We start from the raw sequence: 23322 nt of genomic DNA on the forward strand, positions 1-23322 counted from the left end.
GTTGGTGGAAAAAAAAACATAAATTGTGGCCTGTGCAAAAGTTATGGTACATTTTATATTTATATATTACATTTTATTTTTATCCTCCAACATGTTAAATTCAGCAAATAAATATTAATTGTGTATTAAATTTTGCAGAAAAATGACATATTTAAGTGTGTTCTCTGTAGAGAATGCTATAGAGGAACTTATTTGCACTTAGACAAAACAAAACATGTAATTTGACTAGGGTGCCAAAACCTTTGCATCACTATGTCAAATTTTGGCAACATTTTTACACCATTACATTCTAGTTGCCCTTTACACTGTGAACATTTTGTGATGAAATGACCAATAGAAATGGTCCAAAATTACACTAAACAAACTCTTTTTACATCAACTTATACACTTTATGGCCAAAAGTTTGAGGACACCCACTTGTCCAATGTTTCTTACAAAATCAGGAGTATTTAAAAGAAGTTTGACCCCCTTTACTGCAGTAAAAGCCAACTTTTCTGGGAAAGCTTTACACTAGATGTTGGGACATCGCTGTGAGGATTTCATTGCATTCTGTCATAAGAGCATTTGTGAGGTCAGGCACTGATGTTGGATGATCAGTTCTGGATCAGTCCAACTCATCCCAAAGGTACTGGATGGAGCTCCATCACTCCAGAGAACACAGTGCATCTGTACAAGAAAGGATGTCCACATACTTTTGGACATATAGTGTGTTACAAGTTAATATATATTTTTTTCTTCTGAAAGTTACCATTTTGGAGGTTTTGTAATGACAATGATTTACTGTTGTTATGTTTTTCAGTAAGAACTTATACAGTATATTTTAAAATATTGTAAACTAGACAGTTTATAGAAGATATTTTAATTAATGTTTTGAGTATTCTGAGAACAAAAAAAATCAATATAATTCTAAATAACATACTATATTTATTAGGAGTGTAACAACTCACAGTATTCATTGTTCAATTCAATACAACACAACACAACAGTGGAGTCAAAGTATTCTAATGTGCTAGCTACAAGTTAATATGTATTTATAAGGGGTGTGCTGTTCCTACTTGCTTTTTTTTTATAGTCATGCTTCATGCAGTATTTGCTACACAAAAATGATTCACTGACCAAAGAATTAAGGTTTTACCATGGCCACCACAGTCCCTGATTTAAATCCCATAGAAAATCTGTGGGATGAGCTGAAGAGGAGAGTCCACTGCGTGAACCTCTGAGTCTGAAGGTTCTAGAGAGGTTCTGTATGGAGGAATAGTCTCAGATCCATTGCTATGTGTTTTCCAGTCTCATTAAACATGGAATAGTCTCAGATCCATTGCTATGTGTTTTCCAGTCTCATTAAACATTTTAGTAGAAGACTGTCATTTTTACAAAGGGAGGCTGCACAAAGTATTGAATCAAAAGGTGCCACACAATGGTGGCACACAAGGGTTTGAGAAATTTGATTTGAGAATATTTAATTCCTGATAAATATTTAGGTGTTTTTTATTTAGGTGTTAGTTTTGGGTGTTTTTCAGTCATTGTACTTAAATTAAAGGTTAGATTTTTAGTTCATATTTTGAGTGAAAGATCAAAAGGACCAACAATAAAGAATGCTTTTCACAGCCTGTTTTGCTCATGTTTACCATGGGTGCCAATAATTGTGGTGGGCATTGCATTTATATATATATATGCACAGTATTGTTACACCCCTCTATTTATAGTAATTTTTTATCATAACATTAATTATAACATTCTAATTTATTATGAAATTATATTACACACATTACATTACATTCAGTCACATGTTTGAATTATATTGCACACACCCCACTGATGCATATATTTCAGTGTACACAGGTGACCTGATGGAGAGATCTGAATGTGGGGGTAAGTGGGGGATTCTGGAGCCAGTAGGTCCAGCCGCACTCAATCCTTCTGGTCTGTTCGGCCAGCTGCTGCCCCATGCCTACTTCTCTCTTCATGCCTCCACTGTTCTACTGCCAATTGTCTAAGCCCTGCTCAGCAGAACGGACAGTGCAGAGCAGGGGGGCAGCTGTCCTCTCATAGCGGCTGTGCTGCCCACTTCCCTCTGTGGATTCCTGCCACTCTCACTGGTTCTACAGAAGAAGGAGAGTGGTGGAATTCCCCAGCAGGGCAGGAAAGATGGACACATAGCACCAGCCTGATTGGAACAGCTGAAGGTTTGAAGATCCATGTGCAGCACAACTCATGAAAATAATAGTGGCACACACAGTGATCATCAAGGAAAGGGCAGCAGATTTATCAGTCAGCCCTGACAGTTTGCTGCAGGCAGTTGACTCTTAGCTGAAGGGATCCAAGAATACTGTAGACTGACACACGGACTGCTGGACCACAGGACAGGGGTTTGGCAGGGAGACATGGGCCGTGGTCCGATCTATTTTTTTTTTACTTGTGCCAAAGAACTTTCACGATGTAAAATCTAGATCTAACCGTCTGACAGAGCTATGCTAATCTGCACATCAATTTATGGTGTATATTTACTGAAGTGTATTTGAATGTTTAACAGTATTCCTGTTTTGAGTGAAAGCTTTTGCGTTCCAAAAAAGCAGTCATGTCATCAGTGGTATTGGTGTTGCTCAGTGTCACTGGTATAACAGTTCTGTATTGGTGTTGTTCAGTGTCACTGGTGTAACAGTTCTGTATTGGTGTTGTTCAGTGTCACTGGTGTAACAGTTCTGTGTTGGTGTAACTCAATGTCACTGGTGTAACAAAGGTGTTGTTACACTGTCACTGGTACAACAGATGTGTTGGTGTTACACAGTGTCATTGATGTAAGTGTTCTGGGATGGTGTTAAATGGCGTCACTGGTGTGACAGCTGTGTTAGTGTTACACAGTGTCACTTGTGTAACAGTTGTGTTGTGTTAGTGTCACTGGTGTAAAAGTTCCATGTTGGTGTTACACAGTGTCACTGGTGTAACATTTGTTTTGGTGGCACTCTGCCACTGGTGTAACAGTTTGGTGTTATTCAGTGTCACTAGTATAACAGTTCTGTGTTGATGTTACACAGTGTCACTGGTGCAGCATTTGTGTTGGTGTTACTCTGCCACTGGTGTAACAGTTTGGTGTTATTCAGTGTCACTAGTATAACAGTTCTGTGTTGGTGATATCCAGTGTCAGTAGTATAACAATTCTGTGATGGAGTTACACAGTGTCACTGGTGTAACAATTCTGTGATGGAGTTACACAGTGTCACTGGTGTAACAGCTCTGTGATGGTGTTACACAGTGTCACTGGTGTAACAGTTCTGTGATGGTGTTACACAGTGTCACTGATGTAACAGTTCTGTTTTGGTGTTATACAGTGTCACTGGTGTAACAGTTTTGTTTACAAAGTGTCTCTGGTGTAACAGTTCTGTGTTGAAAATTTTCTTTTGCTTTTGATGGACTGTGATCTACCTGAAAGGTTTTCAAGTAAACTATTACTTAAATTGTCTTATAACTTTTTCAAATCTATGTTGATCATTTTTTATACTTGCCCTACAAAGATTTGATCATTTTAATGAGAGAGTGAGAGAGAAGGATGATAGTTTATGAAAGAATTGCTGGCTTTTAAATCATACAATGAAAATGGTCAATATACATTGTTCATCAATATATTCATCTGAAAAATTTTAGTAACCTTTTATTTTTGAGAAACTTTCAAAGTGAAAATGCCAGTGACATACATGCTGGAATCCTCAATAAAATATCTAAAATTACACTGCACATTAAGCTGCTTTTATTAAAAGTAGTGACAGATGATATTTCCATTTCAAATGCTCCCTGTTTAGAGAATGAGCAAGGCCAGTGCCAGCTATAGGCAGAATAGGCATTTCCCTAGGGACTCTGCATTATGGGGGGCCTCCACCTCATTGTTCTCCATCGATGAAAAGAGTAAATGAATCAGTTTTCATATTGGATATGTTGGGTGGTTGTCACTGGTCATAAAACTAATCAATGCCAGTGATGCAATATGGGCTCCACCTTCTTAATACGTGAAGAGACTATATAAACTCACATGGGGGGGAGCGGAGGGTCTTTGCACTATGTGAGTTTATATAATCTCTTCACGTATTAAGAAGGTGGAGCCCATCTTGCATCACTGGCATTGATTAGTTTTATGACTATAACATTACTGCTAATGTTATGATGGTGCTTACAGAGCAGGAACATTTATGAGGCACTGCAAAATGATAAATTAAACAAGCTCGTACAAAGAGCTGCACAATAAACTATTAGTCATATTACTTGCCATGATTTAATTTCCCTGCAATGTTTTGCATTAGCTGTGTCAACAATAGTTTGCTGTAAAAGTGCAGTTCTTCTAATCATATCTAATCATTGCATTACTTCCTTTAGTTTCCTGCATTTTCTCCCAAGATCAACTGCAACTTAAGCCATTAAGTGAAAGTGTAGAGTAAAAACATTTTTAAAAAGTGCACCAAGTGTCTCACTGCCTTACTATTAAAGCAACATACCATTTATTTTATTATTATTATTATTTAAAAACTGACTGGAACCATGTTTGTGAGCTTGTGTTGATATCATCATCATCACTTTTATTTCTAAAGTGCCTTTCCCATGCTTACAGCCACTTTACCATCATAGAACATGAACACATTAAACAACAAAAACATGACTATTAAACATTTGCGGACATTACAATCAAAGATAAGAGGAACATTGATAGCATAGTGAAAACAAATGTGTCTTTAACAGAGATTTAAATGAGGATAGAGAGGAGGCTTCCTGAATACATCTGGGGAGAGTATTCCATAATGTGGGAGCTACTCAAAGCCAGAGTGTGTAATCGGGAGAGTCGGTAGAATTCCCACAGGGCCGGTAGCATTGTGGGCTGATCACTGTGAGCAAATGTATAAGCACTAGTACGCTCAGAGAAACTATAAATGTTACATTCAACATTTGATTACATTCAATTCAAATGTTATATTCATGCAATATCGATGTAAGCAAGTGCCATTCATAAATCATGTGAAGATGGACAGCAGCGGCAATAACTGCAAAAAAAAAACACGGTAAGCCTAGAAGACAAGAGTAAGGAATAAATAACATGTAAATGCACAGATTTTAGAAAAAGTTCTCACAAAGGCAATGCTGTGTGTGTGTTTGTGTAGCAGGGGATATACTGTTAGAGTCTGGGGTGGGCTGGCCTGAATAATGTAAGTCCTGGTCTGAAAATAAGTCCCACTCTGGCCCTGGAGCTACTACATTAAATGATCAACCACCCATAGAGGTCAGTTTAAACTTTGGAACATGGAGAATGCCTAAATTACTTGATCGTGGGGTGCAGGATGGGACGTATAAATGGAGAAGTTCAGCAGGTAATCAGGACACAGGCCTTACAGAGCTTTATATATAATAAGAAGAACCTTGCACTGAACACGATACGCAATAGTGATATGAGTTTCCTCTTTCAATAATCTACATAAAACTTACTTAAGAGCTAATATCTCCCCCTTGTGGAGATGTGTCTGTCTACCAAACATGTATGAGTGAGCTAAAGGAAGCTTTGTGTGATTTAGTGGTTTATCTTTGGTTTTTATATGTGATATAGGCAAATGTGATTGAGATACACTTGCAGTATACCGGTATCAGTTTACCTACAGATTGATAACTCGGGGAGCTACCAATTTTTTATATTTCTTTATGACATATTTACATGTAGCTTTGCTTGGATGTGCCTTTTTCTGCTCAGTCTGAGACACGTATTAGCTGGCTGTGTTTAGATAGCACATGCTACACAATATTACAAGAAAAGCATTTTTTTCATTATTCGAATAACTGAATAAGTAAGCAAATATAAAACTAAATCAGGTTCATCTAAGGGGACTCCAAGTTCAGATCAGTTACAATCTTGGGTCCTACTTTATATTACGTGTCTCTAATAACAGTGTAGTTACACATCAACAATACATGCAACAACACTGATGATGTATTCACTGTTACAGATTGATTAAAGTAGTACAACGTATGTGTACGTACATACACGTGTATCAACTTCAGTTTTTACGCATGTGTATCTTGATGTTGTAACAGGATATTTTCTCTTATGTAATTACATATGTAATAGAGCCAGGGTAATTACATTTGTGGGAACTGCTGTTTTTCCAACAAGACTGATTATAGCAGGAGGTCTGTAATTATCTATATTATGAGGGTACTTACTTTGCATCTGCACAGGAAATAGTCATATTCATAACATTTAGCCAGCTAGAGTATTATGTCTGTGTTGTAACATGGAAAGCGAACCAAAGTTCTGGCTTTATACGAATCTGTAATTTGATGGTATTTACATAAACAGCAAAAACGGCAGTTCAAACAGATGCAATTACCTTCACTCTATTACATATGTGTAATTACATAAGAAAAACATGCTGTTACAACTATCAGGATACACTTGTGTGTACATATGAGTAAAAACTGAAGTTGATACACGTGTATTTATATAAGCCATACAACTGTAATCCATCTGTAACAGTGAATACATCACCAGTAGTTACATTGTTATTGCATGTATTGTTAACATGTAACTAGATAGTTATTAGTGACACGTCATATAAAGTGGGGCCAAATCTTGCCTAAGGCCTTTTATATGATCTAGATTTTGCCCTGGGTTTGAGTGCCGACATTACAGCAAGGGATAAAACAAGTGGGTTAGGACATGATTCTCTAGGCAGCACCTTTGTCTATTGTTGCTTCAATTTTGCAGTTTTTACAAAGAAAACAATGGCATCTCCTATAACCATATTTAATATGTTATGTTGCTGCAAACAAGAAAAGGAAAAATGCTTGTTTATTGAGACCATTTTGAAAAGCTAGATGTTCCCATGCAGGTGACAGACAGTGTGTATTTTAGTGTATACAGCACACTCCCAAAGCCATCTTATTCCTAATCTAATAGAACATGTTGCAGAACAAAGCAGTTCTACTGGGGGCAAAATGCTCAGTACAAAATGAATGCGATGATGTCAGTGTCGATGTTTGTGACAGTGGAAAAGTCTTTCTTGGAACCAAATCTAATCTCTTGACCTGAGTGACAAAAGAGACGCGATGAACCAATTACTTCAGTGCCATTTCGCCGTCTGCAGTCAGAACAGTGCAGGCCGCTGATGGCTGTGTGAGCCAGCTTTGCGCTGTAGAGAGCACATGGGGACAAAACCCAGGTTAGACTATAAAATGAATTAACTGCACCCTCTGCTGGTGAAGGACATACCATACATCTTTACACTGATAGCTGAAATAGCCTGTGTTTAATAGGTAGTACTTCAGTAATGTGAATATGACTTTAAGAAGGGTCATACAGGCTGGCATCAGGTCTGATCATGATCTTTTGCCTGGAGATATTATTTTAAATTGTTAAGTGTTATATTATTTCTGTGTATTATATCTGTTTCACGCAGTCTGGTTTAGTTTGTGGTTTGGGCAATGCAGTTAAGGTCAATGCTGCCACCTGGTGACACTTTAAATCAGGCTGAATCCTTTCATAGGTCCGTATTCCTTTTTCTTGAATTTATTTTTTTCCTCTGAGGTCCACTTATGATGTTTGTATAATAAATATAATATGTGAACAAAAATTTGTTTTTCCCTGACCCTTAAAAATCAAAGAACATCCTTTTAGTTTCCTGTCTATTTCATACAACTGCTTTGCATACTGGGTACAGTGGGCATGATATGTAATGACATATTTGCTGTCTTCATACAAGCTGGTGCTGTGGGTTCCATAGTTTATACTGATTTATATGTCATAAATGTAGAAACTTGTAAGTTCAAATATTCTGCTCATACACAGCAGGAGTGAAAAACACAACATGGTAATAAAAAGTGTAAAATGCTTGCAGCACTGAGAAGCAATAGATAGATTTATTGCTTCTTTATTGTCCTGTGAGAAGAAATTCATTTCACAGTCTGTGCCAAAAATACATGTTTGTTGAGACATGCAGAAAATTACATATATCCATATAAAAACCAAGCTGTAGGTTCTGATTTTTAAAAATAAATTCTTATCCACAAGGCAGCTATACTTGGTAATTTGTCATTAAATATGGCAAATCACCAACAATACAGCAAAATAGAAAAATAAGCATGAAAGATTTGTCCAATTAGTTGATAAGACTTTATAGTGATGGTTTGGCAAAAACAAATAATTGATCAGCCAAGACAAAAATAGACTGCATTTCTTCACAATTTGTATTTTACAATGTCATAAGCAAGTCTATTTGAAATGACATAAGAATTTGACATGGTTTGAGGCAACTGTGTAATGATTTAGGCATGTGGTTTGCTAACTATGCTAACTGGTGGAGTATAAGCTTCCATTACTTGTTAGCTACATTAGCCTACATTAGACATCAAATATGACTTGGCTGATAGACTACATTTGGGTGGAAGAGGAAAATAGTGTACATTTATCCACCTACCCCTTTCCAGCCAGCCCATTCAAAATGAAAATTTAAATGTAATTACTGTTAAACCATTATCTCAGCTATCTTACCATTATCCTAAGCAATGCTATCAGTTTGTCTCTGGCTTCTGTTTTGCAGCGCATTGTGATCAGTCATGAAAACTGGTGTTTGATCGTAAAAAAAATGTGGGATAGAGGGATAACTCTACTGAGCTTTACTCTGCTTTAAAGAGAAGTTTAAATTCATATCTGATTAACACATTCACTGTGGTACCTTCTGAAGGCTTGACTATTTCTCTCTTTATTCGCAGTGTATCTGTCATTCATATCACTCCGAGTGAATTTCTTTTTCTGGACAGATGCAATTATGTTATTCAACGCTCACCCGTAGGGTGATTGAGAGCTTTCTCATAAATCATACATATATGTACATACATATGTGTGGTTGGGTAAAGTAAACAACTCTGTGGCAAACCACATCTACCTTTTCTGACCCTTCAGCTTATATGTAATTATAAATTACAAAGAACAAGAGGAGAGGGTGAAGAGGGCTTAATCAAGCTTTAATTGATTTCTTCTGTGTTTCTTGCTGCCCTTGCCTGCTGTACTGGAGCATAAAGAGAACAAGAGAGAGAGAGAGATGGAGCATTGGTATTGTGTGTGTGTACACAATATGCAAACATGCTGTACATGTTCATATGAGAGAGAGAGAGAGAGACAGAGAGAGAGAGAGAGAGAGAGAGAGAGAGAGAGAGAAAGAGAGAGCATTTACATTCACATTCTGGTGAATTTGGCAAAGCAGATTTTATCTATAGTACCCCATTATCACTGAACAGAAACACATTAAACTTGGGCAACTTTCACTGTAAGATTTTAAGTTTTAATTTCAATGGATGTATGATTTCTTTTCACAATGCACCCTGGGTATTGCAGTGAAAGAACGTTGATGGAAAAAAATGCAAAAAGAATACAAAATTGTGAATTCTGTTAAACCGATGGTGCTGAGAAATATTCAGCCTTTTGGTCATATTTTATTTAAACAATAGGAAGTCTAAATTTGATTGTGAATTAAGGTATGAAAATGTTCATCCAAGACGTAACTATACAAAATTTCATCACTTTTGGCTAGTGGTCACCAACTCTGCTCCTGCAGATCTACTTTCTTTCAGAATTCACCTCCAGCCCAAATCTAAAACACTTGATCCAACTAATTAAGTAGAATGATGAAATGGGCCAGATGTGTTCAGTTAGGGTTGGAAGTGAATTCAAGGTAAGTGTATCTCCAAGACCAGGGTGGTGACCACTGCTTTAGACAAAGGCATTTTCCTTATTATTAGACATGAATGGGTCAATTAATCTTCAGTGATTTTTTAAACAAATTATTTTATGTTTTACCACTTTGTCTATTATGTTTTGCGTGCTGCCTTCTTGGCCAAGGCTCACTTGGAAAAGAGACTTTTCATCTTTGTGTGAATGCCCTGGTTAAACAAAGATTAAACTACATTTTGAAAATTTCACCAAAAGCCTCAGTGCCGTGCAGTGCTTTTAGTAGTCACTTTGTTCCAAGTCCACAGTGATGTCTGGATCCAAAGCCATATCAAAGCACAATTGAGTGGAGTACGTTTTGTTGGTTAAAGGCATGACTGACAGTAAATCCACCCACCATGCCTGAGGTCATATGATGTGATAGGAGCTAACTTACATTTAAAACACATTCTGCGTTCCCCAAAATCAGTAGGTTAATTCCAGTTAAGTGCTGCAACAATGGGCCTATAAGTAGACTATGTTTTTCACTCCTAACAGAGTAAATGTGTCATGGACTTAAGTAAGAGGGAGGCCTTCTGCATGATTAAACAGCAAGAATTTTGTCTAAATGAAGGGTATAGCTGCTTGAATGCACACACATGCACACAGATCAGCAGTATGGAATTGGCTTCATTTTGAGCCTGCACAGACGGTAGGTCAAAACCTGCCATTGGCTGAGGCTCATCACATGACTGCAGATTACAGCTGGAGGCAGAGCTGTTTGTTGGGGTTTCATATGGTGTAGATCAGACACACACCACAGCATTCCACTCAGCCTACGCTAACGATAACCACGAAAGTAGCTTCTCAGCCTTAAAACCAAGACCCTTGTAGGATCCCACTTCCCCAGATCACATCCCTACCACCCAGGCCTAGCCAGATCAAGCAACTACAACTTCTAACTGAATGCACTTGAACACAGTTAATGCACATCTCATATTTTTAGGTTTTCACAGCATTTCTTACATTACACAATACATATTTTTATATTAAGTGCTATTGTCAATGTATAAGTCTTGTTGGTAGGCCATGTGCTTGCAAGGAATGAGTGAAAAAGTGGAGTAGCACCTCTGTTTGAGAACACAACAGTACAAACTGTGTGAATCAATGTCTTGTACTCTGTTCTGATTACAGAGAATTCACTGAACGTCTTACAACTCTGCGACTGGCTGCCTAACGTTCGCACTGTAGCTATCTTCAGTATTAATGTTGTTTTCTGCCAGTTGTACTTAGAGTTGCTAAGTGTTTCCTGCTGTCGCCCCAGTCTCCTCTGTTTGGTTTATTCACATGCTGACTCATTCTTTACAGAAAAAAACTCTGGAACGTGTACCACCCACAGTGTCGATTTTTGAAAAACAGTGATTCAAGTTTTCCTTAACTATAAGTGTGGTGAGACTTTGGTAAAGACTGTGCTGATGTGGGGATGCTCATGATAAAAAAGTGAATTTTAATCAAAAGCTTCAGTGTTAAAACTGGACTTGAGACTTATGGGAGTAGGCTAGAAGTTTCACAACTTTTAAATCTTCTCAAAAATGGTCATGGCCTAAAGTAGCTAATGAAGCATATATCATAAAATATACCCCCACCAGGCCTGGACAGAGCCTTTGTTTGATTTGACTCAGTGCGTGTTTACACCAAGCTAATTTTCTCTAAAAGGAGAGGTATCAGAGCGTGTCTCAGGTGAGATACATCAGAAATCTGTCACCGTGCCATTCGCTCTTGTACATTTCATGTGTCTTTATTAGCCGTGAGAGGACTCGTTGGGGTGCTCATTCTGAAAGCAACAGTTGTTTACTTTGTTATTTTGCCTCTAGTGGGTCTGAAGTAGTACAACAGCGATTGTTTCGGTCTTTCTGAGGGAGGCGGAGACTGAGTTAGATGGTGATGCTCGCGCTCTGCTCTCCTACTTTCCTCCTCCTCCTCCTCCTCCCTTCTTCTCCACCTCCTCTCCACCCTCGGCTCTCTTCTGACCCCGGCCTCTCTTCCTGACCACCCCGCTTTGTCTCGAGTTTTAAACGAGTCCCGCTCACGGTTCCGCGAGCTCCGGTAAACTGACCGCGCGAGGGAAAGTGAACTCTTCAAAAATATACGCACTGTCTCTTTAAGATCCCTTGACTGGTCCGCTTCGTATTGATCAATCCACCATTTTCCACCACACTCACTCAGCGGCGGCACTGTTAGCGGCGGCGGCGTGTGGAAGCCCTACCTGGAGCCACCAGGACCAGGACCAGGGGCAGGCATGGCAGCCAACATGTACCGGGTCGGAGGTAGAGAGCACGTTTTGTGTGTTTTCTGTTTCTCCCCCCCCTCCCTTCGCGTCGGCCTCGTTTATTTTGTTGAGCTTAGAGCTAGCAGCGCGGTCTGTCCTTCCTCTTTATTTTCTAAAGCTGAAGTGCCTCATGCGCTGTGTGACTGGAGGAGGATGATGATGGTGACTGAGGAGCGGGATGAAGACGAAGAGTCTAGTTTCGAGACCCCTCCAAGGTTTTCCCTTCTAACTACTTTCGCCCGACTCGAGCGTGTTAGCATTTTACTGTAGCGAGTCTTGAGTCTCATTCACTGTTAGAAAGGAGGCAGCGTTTATTTTCTGCCAAAGTAAACCTCTCTAAAGCTTTTTAAAGTTAAGCTCGTCTAGCTCCGTGCTCGTGGTGGCTCGGAAACCTCAGGTTTTCGTTGATGGCTAGCTAGCTAGGAACTGAACTGCTTTGAAGAAGGTCTGGGATGCACATAATTTGTCACACGTTCTGCCAAGTGATACTTTTCAGTGACATGAAGTAACGTAAAGTGACTGAAGTTGGACCGAGGCAGTAGCCTATAAACTGGGGGACTTTAGTGATCTTAACCTACTGCTGGAAAAGCTAGTGAGGTAAGATGTGAGCCATTGTCCTAGCTAAGTTAGCCTTCATGAGTCAAGGCGTAAACTGCAGTGGCAAATTTAAATATTAGAGAGTTAATTTGTGGCTGAATTGGTCACTGATGAAGGTGGATATGAAGTCTCATTCTTTCGGTTGTTTTTTTTAAAGAACATGATTAACTGCTACCTTAATTCATGCATCTATCCAAATGTATGTAGACCATTAAGAGTGCAGTTGCTTGTTGGGGGAATATGACTGATATGTCATTTTCCACCTCATTCCTGGGGGACCCCCCGAACTCACTGGCTGGCGTCTGTCTTCCTCCCACAGTGAAACAGTTTTGTCCCTTACCTGTGTCTCATGAATTGTTTTCATAGCAAGCAGATCTTAGGATCAGTTTTAGTATCAGATGTGATGAAGCAGAGGCATGACTAAATTGTGCAGCAATGGGCACCCCCAGGATTGACACTCCTTGATAAGATGCAGAGGTATTTCAGAGCAAATCTGCCAAATAAATATATAGCATTACAGCTTATTAAGTGAGGAGTGATGACCCCAAAAAGAACTTTAGCACTGCTGAATAAGCGCCATGTTGCATCAATATCATTCATAAGAGGATCAGATGTTTTAGTGCTCCCTGCCCTGTGAGTAAACGATGTCAGAAAGTTTGTAGACACCTGCGCATCTGACATTTTGTCCAGAATCAAAGATTATTAATAGGGAGTTTGACACCCCCTGCTTGCCGCCACCACACACATGCTTTGATTGTACCATTCAGCTACAAGAGCATTAGTGAGGTCAGGTACTGATGTTGGATGATTAGTTCTTCACAAATAGCACTCTGACTCATGCCAAAGGTATTCAGCGGGGCTCAGTCACCTCAAAGATTCCGCAATGAGTGCAGTCGAGTACCTGTGTAAGCAATGGGTGCACCTTAATCAGCTGAACTCACTAATTTGGAGGGGTGTCTGGAGCTTTTGGGTCACATTGTGAATTTGAAAATATGGTTTTTCAGTGAGGGATTAGAAAAGATTGGGCTGTGGCTTGGGACCTCACTTGCACTCCTCTCCCAGTATTTGCGCCATCCTGTGCTGCTGAGGCTGAAAATGGCCTCAGGCTCTCAGACCAGCAAGCAACCTCTATGGACCGCTGTACCTTCAGCCTCTGCAACACCTGATCCATATCGACGACTTCTATCTCTCTCTCTGCCCTGATATTGTTCCACGGGCCAAAGCAGCAATGCATGAACAAGCATTCAAATTCAACAGAAAACCATGGCAAAGTCAGATTTCCACTAAGTTAATTTGTAAGACATAGTCAACGCTTACTGATTAGGCACACTAACATATTGTTTGTTAATTGTTATGTTTTATTTTGGGGTGTTTGGAGGAATCAGTACATTTATATGATCCAAAAAATACAAATAAATTTGGTAAAAATATGGGCCAGTCTTTAACTGTGGTCTACACTAGCATGTTTTTTGATATGTTCCAAGGTATAATGTATTTGCAACATGCAGCAATATAATCAAAACGTGATACTTTATCTATGTTATACAGCCCTAGGGCTTTTTCTGTGAACTTTAATCAGAAGATTGTCACTGGTTAGGGCTGCATGTTTATGACTTTAGTTTTATTTATTTGTTTATTTTTTTAAAGCTATTGTGAATCTCATTAGTTGAGATGTGGCACATTTTAATACACAATCTCTACACACTCTGCAGGCATGCCTGCTGTTTGACAGACTGCAGATAGAGTACAGTCTTTCACAGTGTTTGAGTGGAAACACTGTAGATTGGACATCAGCTGAATTCTTTACAGCTCCAAAGCTCTCAATTTGTGGCTAATGCTGTTTACAGCTATGAATGCTTGATTTTGATGCAGTGGGCGTACTACTAAATGGATGCATTAATTATGGCCTTTTGTGATTAGCATATCGCAGAGCCCAAAATTGCTAATAGTGATTAATACACCGCTAATTGTACAGCCCTCGCTGAAGTGCCTGAGTGCTTGGTCCTAGTTAAAGCTGTTCTGTTGCTATCCCCCCTCAGTGCTGAATTAGTGAAGATGCCCAAGGTATATCTGAGCCACAGTGCCATCAGTTGCACAAAGCCACTCTCCCTCTCCTAAATGTTGAGGCTTTGTATTTGAATGCAGAGCTATCATTGAAAAACAATGCCTTGTGGAGAGGAGACAAAGCCTGTCTGAGTGCTCTCTGTTCTTCTTTGTCTTTCCTGCACACGATGGCAAAGGTAGCCTGGCGGAATTTCCTCTTGCAGACCTCATTGTGCTGCCTTGGCTTTGTTTGCCTTCTCCCAGGAGTTGAGGTTCTCCCCAAAACTCCAATGCAGGCTAGAACGTGCCAAGAAAATCGGGGGGGAAAAAAGAGCCCCAAGCAGACCACCATGATCAACCACAGAAATGATGAAAATATGCAGGATCACATGTCACAGGTCTGTGGTAGTGGAGGACTAGGCCACATGGAGCTTTGGTCCACTGGACCTTTGCTCCTGTACGTGGATCGCCTTGAACCGTGCTGGCCCTGGAAGTTGTGAAGAATACAGATAGCTCAAAGTGGTTGGATTTCAGATGCTCCAGTCGTCTCTTCTCATCTCTACGCCTCCTTAGCGATCCTGTCAGCAATACATTGCACGTGTAATATCTTGGCTGCGTCATACTCTTGCTACACCATAGACCCTATGTACATCTGGCCATTTCATGCAACTAGTGTCTAGATTGCAACCTGTTAAGATCTTAACCACTTTCATTTTTACATAGTCAAATGTGTGTTTAATTCATTGGATTGAAATCCTATTGCTGCATGGAGAGTAATATGCAAATTAGCTCATATACAACAGCCAGTTACCTGTGTTCCTCATTTGTTCTCTTATGTTCAAAAGATCCTTGAACCCTCAAAAATCAGAATTTTGCATGCCACTGTTCATTTTCTTATGCCAGCAGTTGATACAAGAAGATTGCTGTTTAGAGTAATTAGCCTAGTGTGTTAGTTCTCATTGCCATGCATGCATTAAAGCATAATATTGTGGTGAGATGGTGAAGAATGACGGTCAACTAAAAAGGAGCCAAACTGTAGCTTTTATAAGCTAACTAGCTCGGTATACAGGCTGCTAAATGCGCTACTGAATTGAACTCGGAGGAGAAACTCCTGTCAGGAGCTGATCTGAAGGAGCAGCCTCTGTTAAGTATTGGATTTCTCAAGGGGCCAGTCCATTAACCATAAGCAGAATAGCAGAGGAAGGCATTGTCACAATATTGCAATAGATTCTTGGGAGGGTTTTTGGTTAAAAGTGGCTGGGAGAGACTGATGCGTTCACACATATATAGAATCTGGCTAAAATGGCATCTCTAACTACATCCTAGCTTGAAAGATGAGATTTAAATCTATTTAAATGCGTCTTGGGTGCAATTAGCCCTGCATTTTAATGTGAGAAATCTGTTTCTATATAGAGATATAATCCTGATACTAATGGCACATTAAACAACCAGGTGTAAATGGGGAAATAGAGAAAAGATTGTTGCTTTGACAAATTCGGTGGCCAAGTTCTTTTGGATTGGTCTGGTCTAGGAAGGAAGGACATCCATTTGTACACCTTTGCTCGAGGAGCACAGCTGCCAGGTATCCCAGAACACATGATTTGATGAAGTAGATTGATTTTTTGATTTTTGTGAATTTATTAAACACATCATTATGGCTTTGGCAGTTTCCTTTCGCTTTGCCCCATCACAGCACAATTATAATTCAAAATATCATCTGTGTGAGAAGTGTTTTTGTTAAGGTACAAGAAAATATCTGTCACCGTCAGTGCATCCTGTAGTATATTGTAATCTGTTGGAATAACATGACGGTATTTATTATTATAAATTTTATAGAACACTATTTTTAAGTAAATTACATGTTTGCATTCTTTTGGACATGGCATATCAGTGGGTACTGGTACAGGTCTGATATCAGCAGAAGATGCTGGCTCACATTTCGGATGGAAAAAGAATGAATTCAGTCCTTTAACAAAACTAGCTTGAATAAGCACATACTCACATTGTGTGATGTGTTGTTATTAGCTGTGTATTTCATCCTTTGGGGTAGTAGAGTGTTTGAGTAGTTTGAGCATGTATGAGCCCACATTTAGATGCTCATCTTAAGTAAAGTGCTTCAGTTAAAAATGGCTAATTTTAAAGCTTAGTAGTTTTAACATAAAGTATCGAAATGGTATTGGTGTTCACTGATAAGGTTTCAATAATGGCATTGAAGGAGAAAAGGGGGTGTTGTGCCATCTTTGCTTGCTTTCTATTGACAACAATGACTGTCTAATTATTGTGGCTTTTGTGTTGTAGGATTTGTAGTTTAAGAAGGTTTGATGAGGTCTCAGTGTTAGTGACGATTGGCATGCTATGTGAGAAATTGCTGGCTGCTGTCTGCCAAGAGAAGCATCAGGCCAGGATGCTCTGCCCAGTGACCACCCTCCACAGCTCCTCCCTATCAGCAGTTATCTCACCAGTACACTTGGTTGATTGACAGTTGAAACAGCAACTTTATCATTAATTCAATAGTTCTTCAGCTGGTAGAGACTCTTAATAAGTCTATTCAGCCCTTGATAATCCAGCCCCTTCAGTTTAAGTTTCCACTTGTTCAAATCATGTCGACCCATGTAGTTTCCCCACCCCACTACTTTTGTTTTCGTACTTATGATGTGCTGTATCTGCATTAGTGAGTATCTGTGCCTGCGTGTGTGCACAGAATGCAGTGTTGACTAAATACCCAGCTCGTATAGGCTTCTGTTGGAGTACATGGTAAAGAGTGAGAAGGACAAAGCTTACCCATCTGATGGAGTTGAGGAATGCATTAGAAAAGAAGAGCAGAAAATAAGAGAAACACTGGAAGTCTGTATGTGTGTGTGGTGGTAACATAAGCTTAAATGAACAGATATTGCCATAGTAACGGATGTCCCATGGGTCCCAGTCTGAATTGTCCTGAGGTAAGGATTGAATGCAGTCTGTGCACTTAGACCTGCTCAGGCTGTGGCCTCTGTGGCCAGGTCAGGTCTCTCTGTAGTCTCACTCTGTCTCTCTCTATAGTCTGTCTTCCTGACTTTTTTTCCCGTTCCCTCCTCTCTTGTTGTGCAGTAATTTACTGCTGTTTCCTTTTCTTTTTAGGTTGGAATCTCTGTTTTTGGCTAAATTGTCATATGCATTCACTACAACTACACTGTCTAATTCTTTTTTGTGTAATGTCTTGTCTCTGTCCCTCTCTCCACCTCTGGCCTGGTTAGAATTTTCTCTCTCTCTCTCTCTCTCTCTCTCTCTCTCTCATATACACACACACACACACAGTAACGCTCAGCAACATGCACGTATTGGATCGCAGGAAATTCGACTGCACAGTGATGTCACAGGCTGTTCTGTGTGCTGATTGGCCATGTCTGGTGGGGGGATGGGGCTCTGTGGGCACAGGCAGACAGACAGGCAGAGATGGTGGGAGGGCTGGCATGACGAGCCATGAGAGACAGAGTGGCATTGCTTTCAGGTCTTCTGTGGCTCCTCAGCATGTGCCACACAGGGCTCTGGAGACGCTAGTGCTAGCCCATGTCCGGTTTTGCTCAGGTCCGAGAGGCCTTGGGTAGAAGTTGTGCTCGTTTAAAAAGGGCAGCAAAATGTCTCACTCTCAGGCTCGGTCACTTGAGACAAAACCTATGATTTGAATATTTTAATGTGTTTGTGGATGTGAATGCGTGGGCATGTGCACGTGTCTTCATTTGTCATAAAAGTTCATTCGTACAAAATAACACGGTCTGAAAGTGTGAGTTAGGCAGTATTTCTTCAGTCATATTTTTTTTTTACTTTTCAAGTTCAAGTCTCTAGGACAGCAACTTTACAGCAAGACATTGTTGACAGCAACTTAACAGTAAGTTAGTAAATCAGTTGACCTGTAGCTTGCAAATGGTGCCTAAGCATACTAGAATGAAGTTTTGCTGTGTTGCGGAAGTATCTTACCTGAGCATTGCATTTGCTACTGGCATTGCTTTTCAAATGTCAGATTGGGGCATCTGCTCCATTGTGTTTTTATACATTATAAATATCACACTCTCAGATTGGAATGCAGTAGCTGTTTCTCTCATGTACAACCTTTTGTGTTCAGAAATACTGATACACTTATCACTCTGTAGATTTGTGTACCCGTATTAATATTTCGAACACGGCACTACAAGGGGCCTGCTCCACTAACTGCATGTTTGTGGAGCATCCCATGTGGTTGGTGATGTTTTCAATGGAGAGCACTAACTAAACTGAGACTTCTAATGCTTCAGTTACCTGATTGATTTGGAACTCTAAGAGTGGACCATAACTTCCTGTATGGAGCCCAGTTACATTCTTGTTCACACAATAATGTGCCTGATTGAGGATCTTTCTCACTGGATGCACGAAAAGACTGATCAGAACAGACAGTGTGTTTGGATATGTGTTTTTGGCTCCGTCCCCGGACTCCTCTTTCTCTCTCAGGGGGTGAGGATTACTCCTGAGAGGTGTGCACACGCATGTGTGTATGCATGCAGCCCACCATGTGTGGGGTGTAATCTGCCAGAGGCCCTGGCGCATGCAGGGTTAAGACCAGGCACCCCACCAAGCCTGAGGCCTGCAGGGACGTCCCACTGAGCCATAAGCCTGAACACAGCCCACACGGCCTGGAGCAAGGCCAAGGGCATGCACACACGCTCAGAGACGAGGGGAAAGGGGAGCAGGAATAAGAATAAGGATCAATAGAGGAATGGGAGAGAACATGGCATATGAATAAAATGGGCTCCATGTGGATCCTAGTGGTTCAGATATCGCAGATCAGATGTTCTGGGTATCTGAGTGGTCAGGATTTAATATATTTGTTTATTTTGTTAATATTTTTTCCTTGTTGTTCATTCACCTGTGTTTAGCTATAGGTACCTGTAGGCATTTCCATTGTAGTAGACCTATATGGTATAAAAACTGAAACAAATCAGGTGTGCTACTCCTTGGAATTAATACCACACCAGCCCTTTGTGGATAAGATTGGACATCCCTGCGTCTATGTAGAAAGTGCTTTGATGTATTTGAAGGGACAAAGCACATCTTTTGAATCGCTGTACAGTGTCCACACATTGCTGAATGTTTTAAAGTCACTTATAATTGGGAAGGAGCACAACTTGGCTAAACTATTTTTTAATCAGGAAGCAGCCAGTGGCCATCTTGACAGTTGATGCTTGTAGATAGCATGTTGCACAGCTAGGATCTGAACTTAATTCATAGCAGTAGTGGTAAGTTTAGTTTTTCACTACTAGGTAGTACAGGCCAATGCTGCCATTATATTGATAACTGTAAAGAGTTTGTAGAATCCATGTCTCTCATAGAAAATGGCTTGCAGCTCTCAGCAGGAGAAATTGCCTGGATCTTGTGAGATGTCTGTGAGCTGTCATTGATGACTGCTCTCTTTCTATCCCCACAGATTATGTTTACTTTGAAAATTCTTCCAGTAACCCACTGCTGATCAGGAGAATAGAGGAACTCAACAAGGTGAGTGGTGAAAATTTGTGTGTGTGTGCTCGCAAAAGAGAGTTGCCAAACTTTATTCTGAGCATTTGCCCAGTGCTTTGTGCATCATGCATTCTACCTATCTCTATCTCGAACATTGCCAGCAACAGTGTTCCAGCTTTTATTCTTCCACCTTTTATCCCTTTCTCTCCATATTCCACCCCACTCACCTTAATGGTCTTCGTTCCATCACTAGTGGCATTGAGCCTGCCTCGTTTCAGTCAGGAACGGCAGAGAGTTTTACGTTTGTGGTTCTGACGCTGTCCTCATCCGCATATTTGGCATTGGCCTAAAGCTGAGTGGTAGCCAGCTTATGCTGTTGCTTTGACAACTTCTCTTATTTGCAGACAGCAAATGGGAACGTGGAGGCCAAAGTGGTGTGTTTCTACAGACGCAGAGACATCTCCGCCACACTTATCGCCTTGGCAGACAAACACGCACGTAAGTATCAGAAGTGCGGAAGACTACAGTCCCCACAGTTCATAGAGGTAGTGGAGACTCAGTCAGTGGCAACACAAATATACAGTTTCAGTAAAGGAGCTTTCAAAATGGGTTTAAGCAATTGTAGCAAAGAATCAAGAAAGAACAAACAAATGAAACATTTTTAAATTTTGACTTTGGATAATGATTTATACATAATTTTAATTTAAATTATGCCTTTTGTCTTTTACGGTTTACTCCGTTTGCCACAACACGCATTCATGTGTATGTGTACTGTTTTCTGTAGCTCTTTCTCTTTGGTCATTGCAAAATGCAATGTACATCAAGTTCTCACTTTTTTGTTACACTAATATACAGCTAATAATTATGAATGGGCACATTACAGGAAAGATTGTTTGTGAGAGATTGATGGAGCATTTCTCTGCGAATGTGAAATGAATCATGTGTTTCTCAAGTGCTGCAGCATGTCAAAATAAAAGCCCCTTTTAGCAAAGTTCTAATTCTGCTGTGCTTCACACCAGGTCAGCAAGTAACGATTCCAGACTTCCATGTTTTATCAATTTACTGTAGTCTAGGGCTGCAACAAACGACTAATTTCATTGTCGAATAATCTATCAATTATTGAAACGAATAATCCAGTATTCGGATTACAAATAGCTCAATCTATCTATTCTTATGTAGCTATTAGCTTTTAAATTTAGCTTGAGACTGTTATGCATTTGTTAACTAACAATGAAGACAATGAAGATGAATAACCTTTTAAAAAATGCAATACTTTAATGAACTTTCCTGCTAATACAAAAGATAAAACATCTTTTTCCTGTCAAAATTGAAAACCAAGGATGTGCAAAGTAGTAGCAATAGAATAAAACTAAATCTGTTTTTCTTTAATTGAGTAAATTAAAAACTCAGTCTAAACAGTAACATTCTGCTGTCTGTCAACAGTCTGTTACAACTAAATTCTACAATCACAGGCCTTTATTGAAACAGAGGAAAGTCAGCATCTCTGCGGGCTCGTGTGAAAGGCTTGCTATCTTCTGAGAGCAGATATTCCCAGCTGCAGAGAAGATGCGCTCTGATGGAGCGGATGGGAAAGTGGCGAATGTTTGTGGCAAACTTGTTTTCTATGAACAGTTAAATTTGAATGCTTTTGTGTAAACATTTCATTTCAACAACAAACCTTTGTCCAGCTCCCCTGTGTGTTCGCGTAGAAACTGTTTGCGAGCGTTCACAAATGTTCGCAGAAAACAGAAAACTTCACAAACATTCTCCTATTTTGATTGAATTTGAACGCGCTGGCAGTCTCAATGTTAAGACAATGGTGCAATGTTTTAAACTGTAAACGTTATTAGGAAAGTGAACAGGGTTGCTGTGAATAATAGTTACTTGCTTCTCTGTTCCAACAGTATTAACGATTCCAGACAGCATGCTCATAACATGAAGTAAGACGGCTTTTAGTGTTAACATTAGCTAACTAGCTAGCATAGCTAACTTACCGCAGTGAATGTTTAAGTGAGCTGTCGTGTTTCAGTCTCAGACGCTCCGACATGGAGGATGTGCTCCCTTGCCAGCTAAGGTTGGCTTTACAAATAGCACAACTGACTGCCTTCTTTTCTGAGTTGAGCATGAAATGCTCCCACACTTTTCAGGATTTTGTTCTTGAGGCTGACATTGCACTTTTGTCAACTCTCCAGTAAGCGGTAATGTCAAAACATTCCTAGTCAGCACAAGGAACACGTGATGTCACCAACTAATCAACTAATAAATTAGTTGCCAACTAATTTGCTCGTCAATTTTAGTCGACTAAGTCAAATAATTGTTGCACTCCTACTGTAGTCTAAACATTTTAATTCACATTTCAGGTTTTGGTTGATTTTGATGTAAGGTGATAGTACAGATGTGTGAAATGATCAACTGGACTTCATAATCCTAAAATAAGTTAGAAGAATAGAAGAGTGTTCTTGAATATGAAATACTTGTTTAGTGTGCCTCATTTTAAAAATCCTTAATTACCAAAATTTAGCAGATGTATCATATTTTGGAGTGAACTCTTCAGTTGTAACTGCATAGTGAATGAAATTTTAAATTGAAGAAAAAAAAAATCTGAACTCTGTACTCAGTATCAATAGATATCCTGAAGTTTGGGAACTGGAATCGGTAATGGTGGGGGGGGGTGTATTTACTCTCGTCTCCCTATTATTTTCGGCCTTGTTATCCAAGTCTCTAAATTACATCACTTCAAATGTGCTGACATTTTTAAAAATTTCTAAATACAATTTTGATGTAGAATGCAATATATCTTGAATATTACATTACAGTTAATTCATGTCATTGTTTTTGAAGGAGAAGTTTTATAATTGAGTATATCATTTCCATTTTGTGCCGGCAGTTACCATTTTTCTTTAAACCTGTTGGTACGTAACTTTGTATCTCTATTTAGTTGATGAGGAGTTTAGTCAAATCTGGTGTGACTACTTGCACGGTGTGGAGTATCTGTTGTACTTATACAGTTGGAGCTGCGAGCCGGTTGAGAATATCCAGTCTTTCCTGCTGTAAGCAGGGCCCGTCTCCAAAATGGCTGCCATAAAATCGTGTCAGCGAGTGTTCTAGCGTGTGGTTCATACGTGTGGGGGTTAGGCATGGTGTGAGCGGCTGTCAGCAGCACTGGTGTGAAAGCAGTGTGTCAGTGCTTGAATGTAGAAGAGATGTGCTTGTGTCT

The 23322-nt window shown here is 39.8% G+C and overlaps 1 protein-coding gene across 3 annotated transcripts in view; it reads left to right on the top strand.

The window, feature by feature from the left end:
• Positions 1 to 11675: 11675 nt before the first annotated feature.
• mta1 (metastasis associated 1) overlaps positions 11676 to 23322 on the top strand; it is a 35841-nt gene continuing 24194 nt past the window's right edge. Inside the window, exons 1-3 of one of the 3 annotated variants that reach the window (XM_036594197.1) lie at positions 11676 to 12000; positions 20077 to 20144; positions 20510 to 20603. In XM_036594197.1, the coding sequence (XP_036450090.1) occupies positions 11973 to 12000; positions 20077 to 20144; positions 20510 to 20603 (190 nt within the window). In that variant the 5' untranslated portion in view covers positions 11676 to 11972. Of the gene's footprint in view, positions 12001 to 12066; positions 12218 to 12567; positions 12600 to 20076; positions 20145 to 20509; positions 20604 to 23322 lie in introns of those variants that run through there. The other 2 variants (XM_036594196.1, XM_036594198.1) reach the window with 2 other exon arrangements.

The sequence above is a fragment of the Colossoma macropomum genome, unplaced genomic scaffold (genome assembly GCF_904425465.1).
Source record: "Colossoma macropomum unplaced genomic scaffold, Colossoma_macropomum, whole genome shotgun sequence".
Taxonomy (NCBI): Eukaryota; Metazoa; Chordata; class Actinopteri; order Characiformes; family Serrasalmidae; genus Colossoma; species Colossoma macropomum.